This window comes from Schistocerca nitens, chromosome 6, assembly GCF_023898315.1.
Source record: "Schistocerca nitens isolate TAMUIC-IGC-003100 chromosome 6, iqSchNite1.1, whole genome shotgun sequence".
In the NCBI taxonomy this organism is placed as follows: domain Eukaryota; kingdom Metazoa; phylum Arthropoda; class Insecta; order Orthoptera; family Acrididae; genus Schistocerca; species Schistocerca nitens.
Genome location: NC_064619.1, coordinates 694,743,053 through 694,770,631, shown reverse-complemented (window position 1 = coordinate 694,770,631; position 27,579 = coordinate 694,743,053). Strand labels below are relative to the sequence as shown.

The window sequence follows — 27,579 nt, the reverse complement described above, 5'->3', positions numbered from 1 at the left end:
TAAAAAATGCGAACTTACTGAGCACTGGATCAGATTTACGATTGTATCCTGGAATCCTTTGCTGATAGAATTCAATATGTCACTCTTAATGAAATAAAATTGACAGATGTAAAGGTGATCTTGGGAATTTGCCAAGGGGGTGATATAGGACCATTATTGTCTACAGTTTATGTGAATGAGATATCTGGGTAACTTTGAGGTCTCTTTGAGACCATTCCTAGACAAAGACAATGCTGTTGTCTGTAGAGAGGTTCTAGATTTAGAAGACTGTAGTGGAATACAGGAAGATGTCAAGAGGATTGATAGTTGAATGTGGGGACTGGCAATGAACATAAATATGTGTAACGTATTGCGCATAAATAAGTGAATTGATCCTTTACTGTTTTATAACACTGTTGGTGAGAAATAATTGAAAACAGTAAGGCCTAGGAAATACATAGAAACAACCTTATAGAGGGACCCAGAGTTAAATGACCACATAAAACAAATAGTAGGAAAAACAGATGTCAGGCTGAGAACCATTGTGAGAACCTTATGAAAATGTCATTCAGCCATGAAAGAATTTGCAGATTCTTGGATATTACTCATTGACCTGAGACCCCTACCAAGATTTATTAATAGGGGAGGGGGAGAGAGAGAGAGAGAGAGAGAGAGAGAGAGAGAGAGAGAGAGAGAGGAGAGAGAGAGAGGGGGGGGGGGAGATATCTAGCAGAGAGCGGCACATTGAATTACAGGAGCATTAGTAGGTACAGGAGCATTATGGAGACATGTCATTTGAGAATGGAATGAAGAATGGGGGGAAATGTAGTGGCACTAGAAGTACACTGTATCACAGACAATAAGTTGGCTTGCAGAGAGTATTTTTAGATGTAGACATGGTCAAGAGTTCCTTTGTCAGGTATATGATAGACATTGGTCTTTTCTGCTCATTTCTGTACTGTGAAAACATGTCCTTCATTGTTTTGTAAAATATTTCAACATGTCTGGTGAGAATCGTCAAGGCTGAAATAACTGTGTGAATGATATAAAAATTATATAAAGATGTTGCCAGTGTATTCCAAACACTTGATGCAATTCTTCAAAGCAGTGAACCATTCACATCTCATGAGAAAATGGTTAGTAACTGCAACAAAAGTAATAAGAGCCTCTTTGCTACACTACATGTGTGGTCACTTACACAGAAACAGGTTACTACTTATCCATTTGGTGTCTAAATGGTGTAAAACTGCCACATTGCCCTTTGAATTTAAAGCAAGCTGCAAAATACTAAACAAATACACAGTTGCCTCACACTGCAAAATAAAGGGGTCTGTGAGAATGCAACAGACCAAATTAATAATCCTTCAAGGGATGTGAAGTGAATTTGTCGTTCAAAGTTAATGGGTATGGTGATCTGGAAACTGAGGTATGGTAAGTGTCAATTTACAAATCCAAATTGCCTTGTTCAGTCTCTGGTTGGTCCAAGGATTTTTTCTGTCACATTCACTTCTGGCAGTGATTTGTTAATGTGTGAAATGACAGTTGCACAAGGATTCAGTGTTCATGTTAAACTGTAGGTCCCCTAAGGGCTGGATAAATCGGTTTGAAGATCAGAGGAAGGGAACAACATACCATCTCAAATAGAATGCATATTAAGACGTGTGTGTGTGTGTGTGTGTGTGTGTGTGTGTGTGTGTGTTTTGAAAATTTTAAAGTTTATTATTGCAGCAGTACTTTTATACTAAATGATATTAATTGTGTAATAAACAGCGTAATAAACAGGGTGAAAAATTAAATATTAACTAAACTGAGATATTACTGAATGTTAAAATGGTTAGAAGTTTAGAGCTCATGTTTGGTATAAATATCATCCTAATTGTAATATGACCATGCTGATGTAGAAGAATGCTGGAATAAAAAGTAATTTTCTTCTGTTTTAGAGGCATCTCTGTATGTCCCTGACAAAGATTTCACATGCTTTGATGGCAGTCTGACAATTCCATTTGCTTATGTGAATGATGATTATTGTGACTGTGAAGATGGAAGTGATGAACCAGGGACACCTGCATGTCCAAATGGCACATTCCACTGCACTAATGCTGGCCATAAACCACAGAACATTCCTTCTTCACGGGTTAATGATGGAATTTGTGGTAAGATTTTCCTTATGCTCTGTTATTAATGTCATAGAATAAAATATGTTTACATATTCAAAGATACATCCAGAGCTTTTGCTGAATGATAACTGTTTGCAAAATTGTTATTAGTAAAATATTGAGAGAAAATAGTGAAAACTGCATACATCAGTGCAGAGATTTGTTGCTGCCTATCTTCTTTGCTTCACCAGTGCCTAACAACTTTCCACCTACATTGGTATTAGCTGTTGTTTTGCAATGAGCATATTTGTCTGAAGTGCTCAAGCATTGGTATATTTGTTTGAAGCAGTTGTGGCTATTCCTTCCTACATAATTTTTCCTTGGTGTTTTATCTGATCCTTTTCATTAGTTTCCTATATTCAGCCACTATTATACACTTGATTGTCAGCAATGCTATGATTGTTTCTCAGGAACTTGTCAGTTCTGCAAAAATACATTATATGTAGCTTCACTTTGACTGATTAAGTGTTGTCTCCTTCTCTTGTTTTCTGTACTTCTTGCCCCCCCCCCCTCCCCACTCCCGCCCTTCATTTCGTTCATGATACTGGATGAATAATTCGTCAGTTCTGCAAACCATAAACTTTGCAAATTCGTTTTGGGTTTGATTTGTGTTAACACATTACAGGAATAACCCCACCTGCATCATCATCTTCAACATGCATTAAAATATTTACTATAAAACCATTGTTTCCTGTTGAGTGGTTAGAAAAATGTAAAGCAATTCCTGATTAAAACAGAAGCCTCTACTCAGTCACAGACATTGTTCTACTGTCATAGGCTTGGTGACTTCCCTACCACCATCACCCCTTACTAGAGCCTTAACAAGGGTCCATGGTGTCAGGAGGTGAAGAATTGTGTGCAAATGTTGAACAATGGGGTGTTCATTTTATCTGCTGCATCCTACAGTAACTAAAAGGTAACTGGCTTTCAGAGGATATGTGTTACCCAAAAAAGTAACGGCAATGGTATTCCACTGCAACGTAAACTTGTACATTTCCCTAACACGTGGTACCTTTAATAATTTGCATTTTTGAGCACATGTCTTCACCTGCCCAAAAGAACCCATCCGTGTGGCTGCTGCATAAAAACACTCAGTGCAGCCAACAGCCAATATGTATCAACTGTGGAAAGCAACATTCCCTTAGGTCTTTGAATTACTCTGATTTTGAGGAGGAGAGAAAAATACAGGAGTATTTGACTGTCTACTGCATTTGGAGAGAAGCAAAAATTAATGCCTACATCTAGATCAAATGACAGTTGGCACTGTAAACTAAGTGACTAAGTTGTCATCTAGAGCAAGGATGAAGACACCTAGACACCTACAGCTCTCCAAATGTTGGGCACCTGTCGTCATCTGAATACATATGTTCTCTCTCTCTCTCTCTCTCTCTCTCTCTCTCTCACTGTCAGTCATTTCAAGAGATAGTTAACTTAATCTGTCATCTAATCACACATTTTTGTGCTGGATGATTTCAGTGTACACAACCCATTGTGGAGCAGTGTTATAACATTGTAAAGAGGCAGTCTAATGGAACTGGTGGTCTTGAACCACGTGGTCAAGTCAACATTAATATGACCACCTGTCAGATGTCTGAATAACCACCTTTTTAAGTACAGATGTGCTGAAAGTGTGTCAGTGAGGTTCTAGAAGGTACTGGCAGGGATGTGGAGCCATTCCGACTCCAGTGGCCAGCTATGCCAGGTTTCTCGGTTGAAGATCTACGGCATGAACAACCTGATTGAAGTGGTTCCACAAATTTTCAATTGGGTTTAAATTCGAGGCGTTTGGTGACCAGGGGAGTACAATAAACTCATCCTGGTGCTCTTCAAACTGTGCACATACACTTTAAGATTTGTGAGATGTTGCATTGTCCTAGTGGTAGGTGCCATTGTGCCAAAGAAAAAACAAACTGCATCTAGGGTTGGACATGGTACACAAAGTTAGACACACACTTGCATCGATCTATTGTGCTTTTCACCCCCCCACGCCTTGACCCTTCTGACGATTGTTGCAGCGCTGTACACACCAGCAGCTATGTGCCTGATGGAGCATAAAATCTGATGCTTCTGAGAAGTCCACCTGTTGGCACTCGGTGGACATCTAGTTGCCATATTGGCATGCAAATTCAGCCTTTGTCGCCAATGAACAGCAGTCAGCATGGGTGCATGAACCAGACACCTGCTGCAGAGACCCTTATGCAGCAGTGTTTGTTGAATGATCATTGAGGAGACATTGTTGGTAGCACCTTGGTTCATGTTGGCAGTCAGTTGCTCAACAGTTGCATGTCTATTCACCCATACACATCTCCGCAGCTGTTGTTCACCCCCTAATAGTCTGTGGGGTGTAGTGTACCATAATTGCTGTTTTGAATAGCACCATTTTTCCATGCATGGTTTACTTTAAGCCATGGCAGCACGCAGACAAATTACAAACTTAGCCGTTTCAGAAATGCTTCCACCCTTAGCCCGAAAACAAATCCTCGCACCATTTCAGATGTCGGATAAATCACTTCATTTCCACATTATGAAAATCACTGCACTGTTTCCCTCATCCCCAACATGCTTTACATACCGTCCCTGCTAGTGCTGCTACCTGCCATCTGCGAGTGGTTATTGCATGTTGACATTGAACATAGGTCGTAGTCACATTAATGTGACTGGACCTCACATGTTTTTTGCCAAGTGGCACCCATACTCATTTTAGTGCGACAATAAAACATAGTAATTAATGAAAACTACTGCAGATGTCATTGAGAATGTTATTGAGTCCACTACCAGTTTCAGCCTTTACAGTAGCCATTTTCAAGTGCTTCAGAAAACTGTCAAAAATATGATTTATATATAAATATCATATATAATAGGAGATAAAAAAACAAGGTGTACATATGAACAAGACAAGGACAGGTAGAATATAAAACTTACATTGTGCTGAAGAGAAGCAGTGTCATATGATAAGAACGTACAAGTCAGGTGGATTTAAAAAGTTATGTGCCCAATGACACAGTGAGAAAAATGGGCATGTCACAATTATAAAAATTGTACAGTTCATTTCATTAAAGTATAAGCATGCTTTAGCTATAGGGGAATTTATGTTACGACACATTCAAAAATTCCAAATTGTATGTTTTACCAATAAAAAATAAAATAATTTTTAGATTTAATAAAAGGGTAAAATAGTTGAAGTGGATAGTGCATCCAAGTTGAGTGTAAAGTGATGCCCTCTAGCTTATCAATAAAGGAAAAGAATTTCCCGTATGAGTCCACAATCATTGTAAATATTTTGCAAATAGAAGCATCCAGAAGACTATTAAAATTTTATTTATTTATTTTTTTATCACACCATTTCAGCTACTGCTCATTAGATATCTTCAGTTAACACTTTGCCATCCACATGCCTCATACAAATTGATTCACCTGGCACCGGCAGCGTTAATTTGGATTACTTGGCTTGTCGCCGGCCGTTCTTGATGTTATTGGGAGATTATAGATTGTTAAGTGTTACCAATCTCATCATTAGTTCTCATAAGTTGTCAACCCTGTTCCCCTACTTTTGTGGAATTTCGAAGATATACGTATGTAAATGAATACAAAATTTGAAACTTCCTGGCAGATTAAAACTGTGTGCCCGACCGAGACTCGAACTCAGGACCTTTGCCTTTCGCGGGCAAGTGCTCTACCATCTGAGCTACCGAAGCACGACTCATGCCCGGTACTCACAGCTTTACTTCTGCCAGTATCTCGTCTCCTACCTTCCAAACTTTACAGAAGCTCTCCTGCGAAAGCTGTGAGTACCGGGCGTGAGTCGTGCTTCGGTAGCTCAGATGGTAGAGCACTTGCCTGCGAAAGGCAAAGGTCCCGAGTTCGAGTCTCGGTCGGGCACACAGTTTTAATCTGCCAGGAAGTTTCATATCAGCGCACACTCCGCTGCAGAGTGAAAATCTCATTCTGAATACAAAATTTGTTTGTTTCAAATATTTGTTTATTTAAACTTTTTGGAAAAGTAATCAGTTACGAATTGCACTTCGAAAAGCTGGTTGGAATCATCTGGTATAATGTTGTTTTCGGAAAAATGTAAAAATTATTATATTTGTCTGAATTGGTTGCAGGACATTGTTTTGTGAAATATCGGTGTGTCTAACAGATTCGCTGACCAATAATCATCAATCCTTGTCTTTTTTACAATTCCCGTCAGGATAGCAAGTCCAAACCATTTTCTAAGATCGGGTCCCGTAATGTCGACAGATTTGGAATTTTTTAAATCCAGTTTTATTCTAGTGCAATTTGACTGGTTTTGTTGTTAATATATTCAAATAGGTCGTGCCCAATATATAATTTGACAATATCCTCGACGCTCTGTGTATCTTTGGGAAGTATGTTTGGACCGGAGATCCTTCAGATTTATTATTGGTCCTCGGTAAATCAAAGTCTAACCACTGTGCACTGTCTTCTTTGTTTGATTCATCCGAATCAGTTGGCAACCGTAGTGTTAGCCGAATTCTTCTTGGACGTGTTTCACTATCTTCCGATGCTTCTGCTTCACTTTCATTTTTTCAATATCCAATGTCTTCTTCCCAATCGGCCAAGTCGTGTGAAGTCAGACAAGATGTCCGTGCATTCATTGTAAATAATTATATTGTCTCTTTTGTCTGCCATGATGAAAGGGCACAAGTACTTACAAAACAAAAAACTTGTTGACGTGTGTAACTTATTGTTACCTAAACAAAATATCAACAGAATGCAAAAGATACTAAAGTGCTGTCACCGGCCACTGTGCAATACTATGCTCATGACACCACTGTGCTGTCGCTGGCCACTGAGCGATACCATGCACACACCACCACTGTGGTGTCGCTGGGTGTTGACCGCTATTTCGTGCACGACACCACTGTGGTGTCGTGCAGCAGAGGGTTAAGATTAGAGAAATGTAAAGTGTGACAGGCAGGCATTTGTTTTATATGACAGCAAGGTACGAAACATGAAAAATTAAGAAGTGAAGACATCTTTTAAAAAGTGCGCTTAGCAAAAAGATTACAGTTTGCGAAACAAGGTTCACTGTCAGTACTAAAACCTTTGCCTTATGGGGGTATCAACAGATGATAGCTCAAAAATTGGTACAAAGATGTAAGTTCTAACCATCAGGTAGTCTTAAAATATATAAAACCCAATTTCAATGAGTGTAGTTGCACACTTATCAAATTAACTTTCCAGATGGAGCCAGTTAGCCCATGAAGTGTTAACTGGATCTGAGTCATAATAATATCTATATAACACCTGCACAGACTTCAGTGTTAAATACATTTTGCATTGATAATCTGTTGTCATTGTAAAAACAGAATTTGCTGTTGTAATTACACTTGTCTGATAAATAAGAAACTGTGCTGTACAAGCCAAACAAAACATTAGAATGGTTACACCCCCCCCCCCCCCCACACACACACACACAAAATGCTTCAGAGCCGATGTGTGTTGATGCCATATCCTTGCAGCAGGTGACCCTGCCCATTTCCCACCCCCGAGAATGTGATCCTCCAGTGGAACTGTAGCAGTTTTTGTTATATCCACAGATTAACACACATTTGCGAACAACAAATTTTTATCAGGTGGAACAAGGCCACTGCTTGATTTTACTAATAAAGATAAACTTCCTTTGAAAACAAAAAGCTTCTTCTCCTGCCAAAATTTTATAACAAACCAAAGAATTATGCCACCTTATTGAATTTAAATACTAGCAACTGAACTGAATTTACGTTCCTTTGTCTGGTTTTCTCTCGACACTCTCTGGCGGATGCCGAGGAAGTAGACAGGCGCAGAGTCCAGGGTCATTGGCCGGTGTAGCGAAGACGTGGCACCTGGACGTTCCGGCTGCGTCGAAGTCTCTTCTGGTCAGCAGTCCGCAGCGGGTCGAAAGAAGCCTGCTTTCCTTCCTTCCGGCTATTTAACCCGACAGCCCCAGTCTTCCTCTGCTGATGCTGGAGTGATGATTGGCAGCCGTTGGCGGTCCCTGATTGGCGGATGGTGATATCATCGTGTGACCATCTGCGCCGGAAAAAGGCTCATGCGCGTCCATAGTTTGCGGCTGATTGAATGTTTGGCGGGAACGCCTCTAACGCCGGCTGGCGGAACACGCCGGTACTACATTGCTGGCACCACTTAACTCTGCCGCGGTAGCTGATCGTTGTGTTTGTGTGGCTGTGCGCGCCATGGCAGTTTTTACCACTACCTGGCTGAGCTGTGACTTCTCTTATATGTACCCATGCTTTCTACATTACCTTCCAGGAAACTTGGTTCCCAGAATTGCAAACCCCTACCCTCTGCAGTTATCAGAGCTATTGCAAGGTTCGAGCTGACTATGGCAGAGCCTAGGGCAGAGTTTGCATGTTTGTCTGGGCTCTGTCTGCAGTGAACATGTGTCACACAACTTGGGAGGCAGTGGATTTTCATGTGAGAATGCCTCTTGATTTTACTATCTGTATTGTGTATCTCCAAATTGATGGTGAAGTGTCTCAGAATGCGTTGTCTGCACTGATTTCTCAATTCCCCCCAACCTTCCTCATTTTGAATGACTTCAAATCCTGCAGCTAAGACCACTGGCTATAGTAAGACTATCAAAACTTTGCTTGCAGAGCTCAGTCTATGTCTCATGAATGCTGGTGCACCTATGTACTTCAGTGTTTCATTTTTAACCTATCTGGAGTGAGTTCCCATCTCATTATGAGAAAGTGTGATAATTCCAGTACTGAAATTGGGTAAACACCCTCAAGATGGACAGCTATCACACAATTAGTCTCACTAATGTTCTCTGAAATATGCTTGAACTTATGGTGAGCTGACACCTTGTTAGTACCTTGAGTGTTGGGGTCTTTTGGTTCTGTCACAGGGCAGTTTATGCCAGTGCTGTTCTGATGCTGACAATTTGCTCAGCCAGGAGGGTGCTATGTAGTCAGCTTTTGCCCAGCATCAACACCTTCGATGTGAAAAAGGCATATAACACCACCACATGGCATCATCATATTCTTGTCACACTACATGAATGGGTTCTCTGGGGCCCACTCTTTATTTTTGTCTGGAAGTTTTTGTCACACCGTACTTTCAGTATTAAAGTTGATGCTTTCTACAGTACCCCCCTCCTGCTATGCAAGAGAATGTGGTCTCACAGGGCCCTGTATTGAGTGTACCCCTTTTTCTAGTGGCTACCAATGGTCTAGCTGCAGCTGTGGGGTAAACAGTGTCTCACTCCCTATATGCTGATGATTCTTGCATATTGGTCCTCGTGTGTGTGTGTTGCTGAATGCCAGCACCAAGGTGCCATACGATAGGCACAACCCTGGGCTCTCATTTACAGCTTTCAGTTTACAGCCACCAAGATGTGTGTTGTGTACTTCTACCATCATTGTACTGTCCATCCATTCTACATAAATGACCATCTGCTCAGTGTGATAGAGTGTTATGCTTTTTAGGATTGATCTTCAATGCCAGGTTGATGTGGTTTCCCTATCTTTTCCAACTTAGGAAACACAGTGGTCACACCTTAATACTCTTCACTGCCTCAGTAACACCAACTTGTGGTCAGACAGCTCTACACTTTTGTAGCTTTACAAAGTCCTGATCCTCAACTGTTTTGATTGTGGGAGCCTGGAATATGGCTTAGCATCACCTGGACCAATTACACCATTGCGGGTTCCAACTTCTGATAAGTGCCTTCGGATAAGCCCTGTGAACAGACTGCCTGCAGAATCTGGGGTCCCTCACAATAGATCAGCCACCAACAACTTCTGCTCACCTATCTGACACACATTCGCTTCTCCCCTGAGCATCATAACTACTGTGTCATTTTTCTTGTTAGGGAGATCCACCTTCCACAACAGTGGCCGAGGACTGGTGTCGTGATCGCAGTTCACGTGCAATATCTTTGCTCAGAACTCCAGTTTCCTCCGCTGTCACCTCCTGTCGTGCTGTCATGGAGCAGTCGCACATATCCACATGATATGTACCCCATACCCAGATCTACCTCAACCTATCCTTTGGAACAAAAGACTCTCTTAACCCCATAGTTTTTTGTTGCCTGTTTCTGACATATATGGGTTTGGAAGTGGTATACACTGATGGCTCTGCATTCAGTGAACAAACTGGTTTTGCCTACAGTCATGTAAGGTACAGTGATCCAAGCTGCCTGCCGACTAAATGCAGTGTATTCACTACAGGATTGACGGCCATTGTTCAAGCACTCGTCACATTCATTCATGCACTGGTGAGATATTCTTAATTGTTAGTGACTCCCTAAGTGGTCTTCAGGCTATTGACCAATGCTACGATTGACACCCATTACTTGCGATTATCGAGGGTCTTGTTTCTGCCCTTCATCAATGTGGATAATCTTCGTATGGACCCCAGCTCACGTTGGAATCGCAGGGAATGAACACGCTGACTGGTTGGCTAAGATGGCTACCATGAGATGGGGGTACTTGACCCATATCTTTGGTCAACTCTCTGCTGTCAATTGTTGGAGGCATGGAACACCAGATGGTGTGCCCTGGCTTCTCTAAACAAACTGCAAGCAATAAACAGGACCATGACCATGTGGCAGACTTCCCTTGATGCTTTTTGTAGAGAATCTACTGTTCTCGTGTCATCCTCACATTGGCCACACTTGGCAGACCCACGGCTTCATCCTGTGGTGCAAGTATCTGCCCCATTGTTGGACTGGTGCCCTCCTAATAGTGGCCCACATCCTACTGGACTGTCCAAGTTTGCCCACCTTACTGCAAAACCTTAAGTTCTGAGACACGGCCTCTGGTGCTAGTGGATGATGCCAAAACAGCTTATCTGATTTTACGTTTTACCCATGAAGGTGATTTCTACTCCAAGCTGGGACACATTGACCTCATTGGCTGCTCAAGGGATTAGAGGGGTGCCCCATCACCTGCTCCGACCCAGGGATGCATGGCTGCCCTTGTTCGGCCGTCCAGTCTGGCTCCTGCCCTTCCCACACTATTAATTCTTTGTATTCTTTTACATCTGTTGTTGATTACTGTCTCATCATCATTGTTCTTTTTCCTGAGATCTTATCAACTTGGCCGTGCTGTTAGTTTTCTTGTAGTAATGCAGCATGAGGAAACACTGTTCAGATGAAGAGGGTGCATGTCCTGTTGCATAACGTGTCCCAGGGACCTCCACTGGTTTCTGGGCAGAGCAAGTCACCCTCCTTCATCTTCTTACCCCTCTCTCTCGTCTACTTGCTTCTATTTCTTGGTTACAATTGGGTTCACCAGGATTTATCATCTGCATCCTTCCTCCATGATGACTCTTCCCCTCTTAACACATACAGTAGAGATGGGCCGATGACCTCATGGTTTGGTTCCTCTAAACCACCTAAGTCTAATTCAATCTAATTATTCAAATGGATAATGGGTATATGTGTATAAAGATTTACAATATCAAACAGTGCCAACATTGCACCTTCTGGTATTTCAGTTTCATTTACAAATGCCACAAAGTTATAAAAATTCTTAACCCTAAAAGATTTTTGGAAGGTGTATGCCATTTTGATTTTCTTATTGCACTCTCTCCTACTTGCAAAATTTGGAGAATGGCTGTTGTTCAATAGAGGCCTAACTGTGTGGCCATTCTTGGGCAACTTGATCTGTGAATGCAATTCCAGTGAACATAGGATTCATCGTTTTACATTTTTTGACACTGTCATCCTCTGGTAAGAAGTTTGATGCCTCAGCCTTCTTTTTTATTTCAGCTTGAAATTAGTCAGCCAGGTTTCTTTTTATTTCTGTGATTTTATTGTCCCTGAAAATTTCTTTAGTGATGTGGATGTAATCATCATCCTACATGATCACAACCATATCTTCTTTATCTGCTATGGTGATCATTGCTATCTCCTGTTTGAGCTTCTTCTTCAATTTGTTTATTGTGCCTAAGTTTCTCCCATCCTTCTGAGCTAGCTGCTGTCACTAAGATAAGACCCTATTGAGGTTTGCACATATTTCTATATCTGTACTTTTATTAAACTTAGCCAAGTCACATGTGTGCTTTAACTTATAATTTGAGAAAATTTATTAAAATATCAGAAAATTAGTAGAGGGAAATGTGTTGAATTAATAGAACCTCTGGAATTAGTGCTTTCTTTTAACTCCTTTAGGTTTAATGACCATGTGTAACAGCTGATAGATAGGTTAGCAATGGGCAATGTTTTATCTGGAACAGTAACAGAGATTGTTATAAACAACCTAGAGAACAGATTCTTTCAACAAAGCCATATATTACAAAGAGATATTACTTTATGATACTGAGGTACTTTATGATACAGAGGTAATGTTGATGGAAAAACAGTGAGCTGCACTCACAAATTAACTTTGCAATCAAGATAGAAAAAGGTAAAAGCATAACCTTTCCGGAACTTGTAATTACTAACAATAACGAGAGGCACAAAGTAGGAAATCATAAATGCAAAATCATGTAATTCCCAAATACATAAGTAAACTTTCTTCGGATCTATAATACACAGAATTTTGAGGTTACCATTGTATGAAGATGAAATTGAGAAAGAGCTTCAAATAGTAATGCAAATGGGTCATGCAAATCGACGCAGAAATAATGAAATGTAGGTGAAAATTAAAGACAGAAAAAGTACTCGACTAGGGAGGCATCACAGTATAAGACATTCAGAAAGCATTGTTGACAGCTTTGGGAAAGCTAATGTTATTATCAGCTTTAAAACCGAAAGGAGCCCGGGAAATAGGTTACGCCATAGAATTGGAAATAGACGTGACAGATACAGTGACTTTGGAGTGTGTAAAATAAGCTGCAACAATTGTGAATAGTTTTATATAGGATAAACTGGAAGGAAATTAATGACAAGATTTTGAGAATATTCCTAGGATGGGAATGGTAGCACATTGATGACACAGTTAAAAATGTAGAAGCGTAATTTAGGCCAGATAAGTGAAGTTATGGAAGTACTGCACAGAGCACCAAAGGGACATGCCTTAAACATTATGAAAGACCTAGAAATTTTCATCCAGAAGACCAGAGCTCCACAAGCAGTTTGGAATGAACAGAGTGAGTTCAGCCCTAACATTCTTTTTTTCTGAGAACTTCTAGTGTGATGCATGCTGACCGTGGCAGCTCTCCTGCTGTAGCCTGGGCTACGCCTCACATTGTGTCTGCTGGGCCAGTGGAGCTCCCACTGGTGTTTTTCAAATGACCTACCTTGTGGAAGAAGTTGCTGGTTCTTGCTTAATTTAATAATCTAATTTTTTTTGTTCATTATAATTTGTTTTACAAGTATACACATTTTAATGTACTGTGTGGCTATCTTTTGGTTTGTAGGGCACAGTATTGTATTTAAGACAAGCATAATTATAACAGCAGGTTCTATTTTTATAGTTTCGACATCTTGTCAATGCAGAATTGACTTAATGTTACAGTTCATGCAGCTGTTATATAGTTATTACTGTGTAACAGAATCAGTGAATACTTGTTTTTAGCTTAGTGAATGCTAAATGGGCTAATTGGTGCCATCTGAAAAACTTAATTTATAAGAATACTACTTTGTGTTTTATAATCTGACATTGTATGTGCATATTTTAAAAACTGTGTATTTTTATTAGTATGTCGAGAGAAAAAATTTGAAGGCTACATTCACCATACTAGCACCACCTGGCGGCTGAAACTTACATATTTGTACAATTTTTTTTTTTTTTTTTGTTGGCAGTTAGTTGAAACCTGAATTAAGCTTAGTGTTTAATACTGATACTGAACCTCATTCTGCAAATTGTAAACTTTTTGGTGAGTGTACTTTTAAAATATTTTTGTACTTTGCAATTTTTTGCATGTTGTACTTTGTTGTTGTAGGAGGGGTGGTCAATAAGTAATGCAACACATTTTGTTTCTTGGTCAATTTTTGTTGAAAATATGCAGAACTCGTTGTGAGACATAGTGGAATATTCCTGCTTCAGCTCCTACAGTTTCATGAAGTTCTGGTTGGTGGCGGCGCTAGATGTACTCTTCAAAATGGTGTCTGTAAAGGAGGTGCATTCCAAGCAGAGAGCCGTTACTGAATTTCTTTTTGCAGATAACGAGAGCATCAGTATCTGATAAATACCCTCCCACCTCCCATTTTCACAAAAGGTAGACCAAAAGAGTCACCCTGTCTTTCAGTACACAACACACAACACTTGGAACCCTAGAACAACTCTTTCTCTGCGTTGAGTCTCTTCAGTGCACTTACTGTGTGCTGCAATACAGCTCCAGATCCTGAGTGAATACCTAATCAAATGGTAAACCATCTACGCATAAAATTAAAGTATCATATCATTGCTATTTTTAACTGAATCTGTCTTGTGGGCACTTTCATAGCTGTCTTCTTAGTCCTGCATAAAGCCTACAGCATAAAGGTGTCACCATTTCCTCACTGCCTTACTTAAGTGGGGCATCTATGGCTTTCTCCCAATCTCCAACCAAAATGTTCTTTCTCAGCATTCCTTGACATTTACGTCAGTAATGCTAAAATGCTATCACATACAGGAAAGTGGAAAAGGCTGTGTGCTGAGTGTAACACTCTTCTGAGTATCATTGGATTTGCAGAAGCTATGATAGACAAAGTCTTTCCATCATCTTTATATGCTGACAACCCCCCAGGGGACTCGCCACTCTTCGCCGGCCGCGGTGGCCGTGCGGTTCTAGGTGCTACAGTCCGGAACCGCGGGACTGCTACGGTTGCAGGTTCGAATCCTGCCTCGGGCATGAATGTGTGTGATGTCCTTAGGTCAGTAAGGTTTAAGTAGTTCTAAGTTCTAGGGGACTGATGACCTAAGATGTTAAGTCCCATAGTGCTCAGAGCCATTTGAAACTCGCCACTCTTCGATGGGTTCATGCTTGGCTACCACGGGGCCCCAGCCTTTGCAGCATCTATTCCCTCCTGTGCTGCATGTCTCCCCTCTTCCTATTCTTTTTCCCCTCCTTGGGGAACATTTCTGGGGAGTTTTGGGAATGTTCCACATTGTCCGTCACTGACATAAGAAAAGGCTCATCACTGTTTTTTGTTCCCTTTTCCTTTCTTTGTTTTCCTTCTATTCTTCCTCTGCTTCGGTGTCTGAGGCTCTTCTTTTCTTCTTCTTCCTCCCCGTGTGCTCCTCAGGGCCAGCATAACAGGTGACTGGATAATGCGTAATTCCCAACCCCAGGTTGACAGGTGGGGCTTGCATGTATCCCTGGTATAGCCAGGCCCAGGGAGGGGTGATTGCCTGAGCTACTACCTTTCCAAATCGCCGATTAGGCCCTCTGTCAGGTGTCCTGGTGGTGTGATCTGTGGTGTGAACAATCGCCTCAGGCAGGTGTGCGCTCTTACGAAGGGGGCCCCCAGTTGGAAGGAGGGCGCCATTGGAGACACTGGCAATCGTAGGGGATTTTCTCCAATGATCCAAACATTTTCACAATCAACGTCTACAAAACATAAACAGAATGAGGCTACCTATTCAAAGACCCTTCCAGCTGCACTACGGTTTCTCATGGTTTCACATACCAAAGATGGTCAGTCCATCGCAACAGTAAATCCATTTATTATTCAGAAAGGTGTTGATGCAATTGCCGGCCCTCTGAAATCCTGCTCTCATTTATGGAATGGCACTTTGCTTTTAGAAATTACTTCTGATTCTCAAGCACAACAACTGCTTGCCACCTTGCTTCTCCATCGCTATCCTGTTTGTATCAAGGCCCATAGAACTTTGAATTCTTCCCATGGTGTTATTTACACTAGGTTACTCAAAGGTCTGACTGAAGCCTAAATCCAATAATATCTCTCTGATCAAGGTGTTATTACCACCATCGGGTGAAAAAAAAAGAAAGAAAGAAAAAAAAAGGGTAAATTCCTCCGCAGTGCCCACACACATTCTTTTTCTTATCTTTCATAGAGTGGTGCTTCTGTCCAAGACCAAAGCAGGCTATGAAAATTATCACCATTCAACCGCATTCGGAACCTTGTGCGCTGCTACCAATGTCATTGTTTCAACCACACTGGAATGTCTTGTCAACACACAGCCAAATGTGTAATCTGTAGTAGGGATGCGCATGAGGGCGATTGTCTGCCTCCTCCTCCCCACTGTATCAACTGCAATGGCGGCCATGCCACCTCCTCTCAAGATTGGCCCACGTATCTTGATGAGTGGCCTGTCCAGGAGATCCGGGTAAAGGAAAAGGTGCCTTACCCGGTCACTTGCAAGTTATTGGCTAGTCGCAAACCGTGCATTCTACAGTCTAGCACTTATAGTTCTGTTCTTGTCTCCCTCCATGAAGGACATGGCCACCCAGACATGCGACCTCAAATTCAGCTCTGAGGTTGTGAAGTCACCCAGTGTCAAAGTAGCATCGCCTTCCCCTTCGTCCAGCTGTGCAACAAGCAGTCAAACTCTCGCCTCGAAGGGCAAAGCCACCTGCTACACAACTGGTAGGCCGGAAAGGACAGAAGGAGTACTCGCATGAAGACTTCCCACTTCCCTCCAGCCCATCAACACCTGAGTTTTCGCTGCTAACCGGAAAGGCTCGAAAAAGTCCAACAAAGGCAAACGATCTTCTCCTTCACTGACTTAAAGATCTTCTTTGATGGTGTCACCACATGATACCTTCGCCCAGCCGGCGTCCGTGTTGCCAGTGCGCACCCCTAACCATTTTTCTGTGTTGGACTCCACAGACTGACAGCACAAGAAAACCGATGCTTCTGTGGACCTCATGGAACAGGATCCTCGTAGCAGCGAGTCTTCACTGGCTGGCAGTTGGAAGCCACCAAGGTGACATCTCTTCATTTTTTTTCCTTGTCATGACTCTCCTCCAGTGGAATGTTCATGGTCTTTGATCCCACAAAGAGGATTTATGGCTGCTTTTGGAATCACTGCGTCCCCTTGTACTCTGCCTTCAGGAAAAGAAATTGCGTCCTCGTGAACTTTTGCATTTCTTTCTGGTCCGTTTTGACCTCCCCCCTCGGCTTGGCATTCCATCTCTTGGAGGAGAGTCATGCTGTTCATACAGGATGACGTTCATATAGTCAACCCATCTCCCTGACTACCCAACTTCAAACTGTTACAGTTCGCCTCTTCCTTCATCACCTGACTTTTTCCCTTGTACCACTTAATTTCCCTACATTGTTCGATGTCACCAGGGCAGTCTTCCTCCAGCTTATTGGGCAGCTACCTCACTCATTTCTGCTACTCGGGTAACTTCAATGCACATCATCTACTTTGTGATTCTCCCTGAACCTGTCAGAGAGGTGCCTCTTGGCTGACCTTCTTAATCAACTTAACATCTTCTGCCTTTACACAGGACAGAAGGAGTACTCCCGTGATTGTTTACGACCCCTCGCACATGTATTCCGATTTGGACCTATCCTTCTGCACTGCTCAACTTGCCCATCGTCTCGGGTGGTCCATTCTTTCTGACACACACTCGAGTGACCATTTCCCATGTGCTATCTCTTTGCTGGCCAATGGACTTGCCACAGGGGTAACACCGGTCCCTGTCAGTTTACCGAAGTTAAGTGTTGTCAGGCTGGGCTAGTTCTTGGATGGGTGACCATCTGATCATACAATAATATTTTACATGTGTTTAGTACCTTTTTAAAATTTTAAATGGTAATTTTGAAAACATTTTATGCGTAGTCCAGTTTCACACTTTGAGCATGCAGTTTGACCAATTGTGGAGCAGTTTTCACCAGCACATCTCCTTTTCTTCTTAAATGGAATTGGCCAATGGTTAAGTCCATCATAATGTAGATTTTCATAAGGTGTATCTTGTAATGCACGCTTGCGTCCTGGGCCTTTGGATTTTTCTCCATAGTAATTGCAGTAGTAGATGGCAGTGTGATGACGAAATTCTAAGTGAGATATGGTAGGATGGGCAATTCTATGTAGATGCCATGCATTATGCACACACACTTCAACCAACCATGTAAAGATGCAACTCTACCATTTTTTACCACAATTCCATATTCGTTAAAGATTTACATCCAGGTCCATTCATTTCATGCCTCCCGTTGACCTGTTGTATTCTTTGATAACACGGGGCCGGCTAACACTGTTTTTCTTTTTGTGTTCTCTGGAATAATGCTGCACCAATGAAACGGGATTCTTTCCATATGATGTCGATGCAACATTTACAACAACATTATCTAACCATTTGGTGACAGTTATACCAGTATACTCCAGCTTGATAGAAGTAACATATCCTTTCAGCCTTTTCTTTAGAACTGCTTTGCTTTTAGTGGGCAGTTTTTCAGAGTACTGTTCTCACGTATAGTTCCTGTTCCAGAGAACCCATGAGATTTCAGTTCTGCTAACAATGGAAATCCAGTAAGTACATTATCAAAATAAAATGAGAAACGGAGCTGTTGGACATCTGTTTCAAACTCATCAATCATAGTCACAAGTGGAGCTGCCAATTTTCCAAATTTTTCTTCATACTCTTGAGCGGTTTGTGGACTTTTACCCTGATATATTTTGAAATTTATTAGGTAACTTGTTTGTGTGCATAAAGACCAAACCTTGTATCCAAATTGCAGTCGTTTTTCCTTTATAAACTGCTTACAGCCATGATGTCCAAAGTACGCTATCATACTTTCATCATATGAAAGATTCTGCTCAAAATGGAAATGTTTTAGCATATTTGCTTTCAGATGGTCTGTAATGGGACATAATATCCACATTTTATCCCCATCACTTCCTTTTTTGGACTGTCCTCAAAGTGAAGAAACTGCAGTATCTGTTGAAAGCGGTTTCTTTGCATAGCGTTTGAGACCATTTCATTCTTTAGATCACCATCATTGCTCCAAAATGATTGTACATGTGGGTGATAGTTGTATCCAGTTACAAGTAAAATGCCAATAAAGGCTTTCAACTCTTCCACAGTAATGTTTGGATTAGGCTTCCCAAGAAATATAGTATATTTTCCTGACTCATCACAAATATGTTGTAATAGAGCATCATCAAAAATTTCTCAAATTGTTTATTGGTGGCACACCAAAACAATCCCGGTAATTAGCAGAAGGAAGTACTGCAGTAATTGGTTCAGATTCGTCCTCCACCCATTTGAAATCTGCGTTCTTGTTGAATGATGGAATTGTACATGTAGACCTCGTTGACTGAACTTGTTGTAATTTCATCGAAGGCTTGCAAGAGTGTTTGTTCATAATATCTTCATTATTAGTACTCACAGTTTGTTGAGAACATTCTAAAACTTCAGCCAAAATTTTGTCATCTATTCCAGTTTCTGCTTCCACATTTTGTTGTGATTTCATGTGTTCAATAGTCTCAGTACAGCTGCCACTTTTAATTACTATTTCACAATTACCTTTTAACTGTCCACAACACACATTATCTGGTAACCCACCTTCTTCATCTTCCTCGTCATCTTCTCCGCTAACAGCTCCATCTTCGGTTTCAGGGGGTTGTAAATACAATGGTGTTGGCTCATCATCTTCATTCATTATTTCCTCTAAGCAATCAAGGGTTTCTTTCAGTGAAATGGGCCCAAAATAATGTGAAAACAGTGAAAGTTACCCATCTATTGTAATCAAGCTTCCGTTCTACATAAAACTATTCAAAACGCCATAAAATATGTAATATTATAGCATACCAAAAATGTCAGCAATAGGAAAAAGTGCTGTATGACCTAGCATTGTTGCCATATGGCAACAGAAATAAAATATACCATAAAACTACTTTCAAAATAAATTTTTTTTTGGAAAACAACAATACTAAAATAACGATACGTATTTCAACAAGAATCTCCGAAAGGTATCATTACTGCATGGAAGAAGTAAACAATTCAAAAGTAACTTTTACCTTGTCGTATATGAGGGATCATCTTTCTCCGACATTGTGCTGACTTTCCAAGTCTTCTCTCGCTGATGGCAAAATAACAACTGACCCAAGCTTGCACCAGATGCCTGCTCGAGTTTCCAAAAATGAAATTCCGATGCAGTTATCTGTGATGCAGTAAGCGTGTAGCACCGATTCGCAGAAATGACGACGTGTGTGCTGTGATGATTTGGGTTAATATGTACAACCGCATCTGGGTAGAGGGCACGTTTCCTGGATGCCGGCGTGGAGCCGCTGTCATACCCATGCCAAATCCCGATACCGACAAATACCCTCATTCTTGCTACCGCCCCATCTCCCTCACCAGCAGTTTTTGCAAGCTGATGGAACGTATGATTCATGCCCGGCTGGGTGGGTTGAGTCTCTCGGTTTACTAACCACTGCACAGTGTGGATGTCAAGTGTGCCTTTCTGCAGTTGACCATTTGATCACTTTGTCCACCCGTGTCGTGAATGGCTTTCTGCAGAAATCCCATCCTGTGGCCGTGTTTTTTGATTTGGAGAAGGCCTACGACACCTCCGTACTCTCTACACATGGGGCTGCCATGGCCACCTACATCATTTCCTTGAGGAATTTTTAAAAGACCGAGTTTTCAAGGTGCATGTGGGTTCTGCCTTGTCGGACACCTTTATCCAGCAAAATGGTACACTGCACGATTCCGTTCTGAACGTCAATCTCTTTTTGCTGTCACCATGTGGCTTACATGGCAGCACTCTGTACACAGTCCCGCAATGTTCTACATGTTCTCAATGGTACTTCCTGGTTGCAGATCGAACCACCCTCCTCCATTTGTACCGGTCCCTTGTCCGTTCGAATCTAGACTATGGGTGCATTGCGTATGCATCTGGATGTCCATCCCCCTTAAGCCATCTCGATACTTTCCCCACTATCTTAGCATATGTTTGGCCACTGGCACCTTTTACACTAGCTCGGTTGAGAGTCTCTACGCTGAAGCTGCTGAACTACCACTGTCCTACCGCTGTGACATTCTCCTCAGTAGGTACGCTTGCCATTTGTCTGTCATGCGTGGCCTCCCATCCTACGCCTCCTTCTTTTATGACTACTTTGATCGCCAGTATGGGGCATGTCATTCTTCTCTGTTACCTCCTGGAGTTCGCTTCCGGCAGTTACTATGGCGACTTAACTTCACACTACCTGCAACTTTCCCAGTGGGTGTGAACCCTTCACCATCTTGGCTTTGTGCAGCGGCCTGTGTTCACCTTGGTCTTCATTTGCTTCCTAAGGACATTACTTCAGCCTCGCTCTGTCGTCTTCAGTTTCATAACCTTTGCATGGAACTTCGTGATAGTACCTTTGTGTACACTGATGGCTCTCGGACTGACCGTGGTATCGGGTGTGCCTTCGTCACTGGCACTGATGTTTATTGGTATCGCCTTGCGGCATACTGCTCAGAATTTATGGCCGAGCTCTTCGCCTTGTATCAGGCAACGAAGTACATCTGGCGACACAGGCTTTTCAGTTGTGTCCTATACTCAGACTCTCTCAGTGCCCTTCAGAGTCTCTGTGCACTGTACACCGCCCATCCCTTAGTGCAACAGATTCAGGAAAACTCATTGCTTAGGCTTGATGGAGCTACAGTGATGTTTATGTGGGTTCCTGGTCATGTCAGTCTACCAGAAAACGAGGCTGCTGACACTGCTGCGAGCGCTGCAGTCCTCTTACCTCAGCCCACTAGTTCCTATATGCCCTCTGATGATCTCTGTGTTGCCGTCTGTCAGGAGGTGGTGTCACTTTGGCATTGCTATTGGTCCTCCCTTCATGGAAATAAGTTCCAGGTTATTAAGCTGGCTTGGACAACCTCCCTTCAGCACTCCCCTCCCTCCCACCATTTGTTAAGTGGCACTCACCCACCACTTTGTGCACATTGCACCCAATTTTTAACTGTCCGCTGTATCCTGACCGAATGCCTATTTTTTTTTTTTTTTTTTTTTAACTGTTTATGTTCCCAAATGGGTTTGGTCTGAGCTATCGGCCGTTTTAGCGAACGACGCGCGGCCTGTCAACAGCATTTTACCTTTTTTCCATCATAACAATATGGTGAAGGCCATTTAATTTTTAGTTCTGGACCTCCATTTCTCTGTGGTGTATTTTATGGCCCTTTTTTTCCATGTCCTGTTTTTAGCTGTTTCTCTTATGTTGATTGGGGTTGACGTGTAGTCATTTTTAACTCTTCTCTGCCTTTGCGTTCTATAGTTTTGACTTGGGCGCATATGAGCCCAGTTGTTTTTGCACACTTAAACAAAACAGACTTTATATATGTTGACGCATTCTACATCTACTATAGTCCTTCCAACTTGAGGGTCACCAAGCAACAACTGGAGAGTGCTAGAAAGGAAGTGTGATATTGAGCACAGAGCTTCCAGTTTCCTGGTAGAGCCCCTCATGGTGCATATCTTACCCACAAAATTGCCTGGATCTTTTCCAGGGCATGAAGGAAACGATACATTGATGAGCCAAAATGTTATGACCACCTGCTTAATAGCTTGTTTGTCCATCTTTGGAACAAAATACATCAGTGATTCTGCATATCAGGGATCCAATAGTTTGTTCGTACATTTGTGGAGGTATGTGGCATTAAATATTTATGCACAGGTCATGTAATTCACGTAAACAACGGGCCACTGATTTGCATTAGGAGTGATGGTGCCTGATACTGACCCAGTTGGGTTCAATAGGATTTATATCAGGCAAATTTATTTGCCAAGACATCAACTTGAGTTCTCTATAATGCTCCTCAAACTACTGTAGCACTGTTCTGGCTCCGAGACATGGAATCCCAATTATCTTGTGCCCACTGCAGTCATAATTGATGATGTTGGTGGGTCAACATGTGAACACTAGGGTGATCTGCTGTGAAGCTCGATGTTCAGCAATGTATGATGAACGGTTTGCTCCAAAACACTTGTGTGTGCACTAGCATTGTGCTCTTTTGGCAGAGATGTCACAAGATTACCCGAGCTGATACCTTCCGAAAGTGCCGATTGGTCCCTCCATCCGTTTGTCGCGAGGTGTGACCTGAGGTGTGAACAATCACCTAAGGCGGGAGTGCCCTCAGAGAGGGCCCCCACAAGGGAGGAGCGCGCCATCGGAGACGCCGGTAATCATGGGGGATTCTTCCGCAATGGTTTCCTCACCTTCCACTATGTCTGCTCACAAGCGTAAGTTCACTGAGTCTCAGCCACAGACAGTTCTTCCATCGTTGCCACAGTTCCTTATTGTTTCTCGGTCTGACGAAGGTCACGACTTCTCCACGGTCAACCCTTTCATTATTCAGAAAGGTGTCGACGCAATTGCAGGTCCTGTAAAGTCTTGTTCCAGATTACGGAATGGCACCTTGTTGTTAAAAACAGTCAGTGCCCTCCAAGCACAAAAATTGCTACGTACTTCACTGCTCCACACCTTCCCTGTCCGGGTTGAAGCGCACCGCACTTTAAATTCCTCGCGTGGAGTCGTTTATACACGCTCCCTCGATGGATTGTCTGATGAAGAAATTCAGCACTACCTGTCTGACCAGGGCGTAACAGCTGTTCATAGAGTTATGAAAAGGTTGACACGAACATCATTCCAACCCGCACTGTCTTCTTAACATTTGACAAAGTTCAACTCCCATCGAAAATCAAAGCAGGCTATGAGATAATTTCCGTTCGCCCTTATGTCCCAAACCCTACGCGTTGCTATCGGTGTCAGCAGTTCAATCACACCAGCCTGTCCTGTTCCAATCCGGCCAAATGTGTTACGTGTGTCAAGGATGCCCATGAGGGTGCTTGTCCACCTCCATCCCCTCGCTGCATCAACTGTATGGGTGACCACGCTGCTTCCTCTCGAGATTGCCCCATTTTTAAAGACTAAAAGCTCATCCAGGAAATCAGAGTGAAGGAAAAGGTGTCGACCTTTGCTGCTCGAAAATTATTCGCCAGTCGACAGCCCACCGTGCCTCAAGACAGGAAAATACAGCACTGTCCTTGCTTCTCCTCAGCTAACAAAGGAGGCGGCCACGCAGACTTGCGACCTCACCTTTAGTACCACGGTCGTCAGATCGGCCAGCACAAAGATCGCCCGTTCAACCTCACCACATTCGCCTGCCCACTCTATGGCTCACCCTTCATCGGGTTCTGCTAAATCTCGAGCCCAAAAGTCAGACACCAAGACTTCGAAAAAAGAGCATACTTGTGAAGATTTTTTACGTACCCCAACTTCACAACCATCGCTTCCTCCTTCATCTAAACATCATATTTCCAAGGAGGCTAATAAGAAACCTGGTTCATCTCCTTCTCCGCCAAGGCGTGTCCCATCTACAGCACCACCTAGCGGAAATCGCCCTCGGCCGTCTTCTGTGTCACCGAGGCGCACTGCTGGCGGCCGATCAACCGGCCGATCGCTGGTGGCAGCAGCTGCTCCTGAACAACCTATGGATCAGGATCTTCTGCCTTCGGCTGAATGCCGTTCCATGCTGTCGGTCGCAAGCTCTGAGCAGTCGTTGAGTTGACGGCAACCTTGGTCACATTCCTCCATTTTCTGTTCACCCTATGTCCGTTATCCACTGGAATATCCGCGGCCTTCGAGCCAATCGGGATGAATTGTCGATCCTCTTACGATCCTACTCACCGGTCATCTTCTGTCTTCAGGAAACAAAGCTGCATCCCCATGACTACTTTGTTCTCCCCCATTTTCAGTCCGTCCGATTTGATCTCCCCTCTGTTGAAGGCACTCCAGCCCATGGAGGACTCATGATTCTTCTCCATGATACTCTCCATTATCACCCAATCCACTTAAACACTTCCTTCCAAGCCATCGCTGTCTGTCTTTCCCTTTCTGGATATACCTTTTCTCTTTGTACTGTATACATTCCATCGTTCACACCAATGGCACGAGCTGATCTCCTTCATCTTCTTGGTCAGCTTCCACCCCCCCTATTTGCTGGTTGGGGACTTCAATGCCCACCACCCGCTTTGGGGATCTCCACATCCTTGTCCCCGTGGCACACTATTGCTAGACGTCTTCCACCAAGCGGATCTAGTTTGCCTCAACACTGGGGTCCCTACATTTTTGTCTGCCTCCACGACAAATTTCTCTCATTTGGACCTTTCGGTCGGTACTGTTCCGCTAGCTCGGCGCTTCGAATGGTTCGCCCTTGATGATACACACTCAAGTGACCACTTTCCATGTGTCCTTAGACTGCAGCCTCAACTGCCATATACATGCCCGCGACGCTGGAATTTTGCCCAAGCCGATTGGACACTTTTTTCGTCTCTAGCGTTATTCGATGACCGTCACTATCCTAGTGTCGACGATGAGGTCACACATCTTACCGACGTTATTCTTACAGCTGCGGAACGTTCAATACCACACACCTCCGAATTGCCCCGGCGCCCCCCAGTTCCTTGGTGGAACGAGGCATGCCGTGATGCAATACGTGAGCGGCGACGTGCTCTTCGCGTTTTCCGCCACCATCCTACTTTGGCCAATTGTATCCGCTATAAGCAGTTCCGTGCGCGATGCCGTCGCGTCATCCGCGATAGCAAGAAGGCAAGCTGGAAATTCTTTACTACCTCATTTAACAACTTCACTCCCTCCTCGGAAGTTTGGAGTCGAATTCGATGGTTATCTGGCGCGCCTAGTTTCTCCCGGGTCTCTGGGCTCACTGTCGCATGTGATACGTTAGTGGACACCGTTGCAATTTCTAACTCCTTGGGTCAACACTTTGCTGAAATTTCAAGCTCTTCAAATTACCCACCAGCATTTCTCCTGAAGAAACGTGCAGCAGAAGTGCAACCTCTTGCTTTCTTCTCTCAAAATCGCGAAAGCTGTAATACTGTTTTCTCCATGTGGGAACTCCAACATGCACTCTATTCTTCTGGCTCCTCCGCCCCAGGACCGGATGGTATCCACATCCAAATGTTGCTGCATTTATCAACCCATAGTCTGCGTTACCTCCTTCGCATTTATAATTGAATTTGGACCGACAGTACTTTTCCCAGACGATGGCGGGAAGCTATCATCATTCCTGTTCCGAAACCTGGAAAGGACAAACATCTCCCCTCTAGCTATTGCCCCATTTTTCTCATGAGTAGTGTATGTAAGGTTTTGGAGCGTATGGTGAATTGCCGTTTAGCTTGGTGGCTGGAGTCCCGCAGTCTTTTAACATCTGCCCAATGCGGTTTCCGAAAGCATCGTTCTGCAGTTGACCGTCTTGTTTCTCTCTCCACTTATATCATGAACAATTTTCTCCGGAAACGCCAAACAGTAGCAATATTTTTTGATCTGGAGAGAGCCTACGATACCTGTTGGAGGACAGGCATCCTCCGCACACTGTTCTCTTGGGGCTTTCGAGGTTGGCTGCCCCTTTTTCTTCGCAAATTTATGGCACAGCGCACATTTAGAGTGCGGGTGAACACTACGCTCTCCTGTACTTTCTCCCAAGAAAACGGGGTACCCCAGGGCTCCGTGCTGAGTGTTGTACTGTTTGCCGTTGCCATAAATCCAATTATGGATTGTCTCCTTCCTGATGTCTCGGGCTCCCTCTTTGTGGATGATTTTGCGATCTACTACAGCTCTCAACGGACCACCCTTCTTGAACGACGTCTTCAAGGATGTCTCGATCGCCTCTACTCTTGGAGCATCGAAACCGGCTTCCGTTTTTCTCCCAGTAAGTATGTTTGTGTTAATTTTTGGCGATGTAAGGAGTTTCTTCCACCCTCCTTACATCTAGGACCTGTCAACCTTCCGTTTTCGGACATCGCTAAATTCTTGGGTCTTATGTTTGACAGAAAACTGTGCTGGTCCTCCCACGTTTCCTATGTTTCGGCTCGCTGTCTGCAATCCCTCAACACCCTCCGTGTCCTGAATGGTACCTCCTGGGGAGCGGACCGAGTGGTCCTTCTCCGCCTCTATCGCGCCTTAGTGCGCTCGAAATTGGACTATGGAAGCATAGTTTACTCCTCTGCTGGGCCGTCTATTCTTTGGCGTCTCGACTCTATCCACTACTGTGGATTACGTTTAGTGTCTGGAGCTTTTTACACTAGCCCTGTGGAAAGCCTTTATGCTGAGACTGCTGAACCTCCGCTGTCCAATCGGCGAGCAGTCCTTGTGAGTCGTTATGCTAGCCATCTGTCTTCCATGCCTGCTAATCCAACCCATGACATTTTTTTCGACGCCTCCTTTGATGTAGGGTATGCAGGCCGCCCCCCCTCCTTACTACCACCGGGAGTCCGCTTCCGTCAACTGCTCCATTCTCTTTCCTTCCGCTTTCCTAAAACCTTCTTGACAACTTGGGGTACAGCACCGCCTTGGCTCCGTCCCCGGATCTGCCTGCTCCGTGACCTTTGTCAATTTCCCAAGGATGGTACCCCTTCACTTGTTTATCGTCGGGCATTTGCTGCTCTGTGTGCACAAATGAAGGAAGCCACATTTATTTACACTGATGGCTCGAAAACATCGTTAGTGCCTATATTGTTGGCGACACCCCAAATCAATTTCGGCTTCCCGACCAGTGTTCGGTTTATACGCGGAGCTTTACGCTGTTCTCCAGGCTGTCCACTACATCCGCTGTC

General features: G+C 43.3%; 1 protein-coding gene across 2 annotated transcripts in view; it reads left to right on the top strand.

Annotated features, from left to right (window-relative positions):
* Positions 1-27,579, top strand: part of LOC126263201 (glucosidase 2 subunit beta) — a 196,740-nt gene that overhangs the window by 21,443 nt on the left and 147,718 nt on the right. For both annotated transcript variants that reach the window (XM_049960264.1, XM_049960263.1), the window contains exon 2: positions 1,920-2,132. In XM_049960264.1, the coding sequence (XP_049816221.1) occupies positions 1,920-2,132 (213 nt within the window). The remainder of the gene's footprint in view (positions 1-1,919; positions 2,133-27,579) is intronic.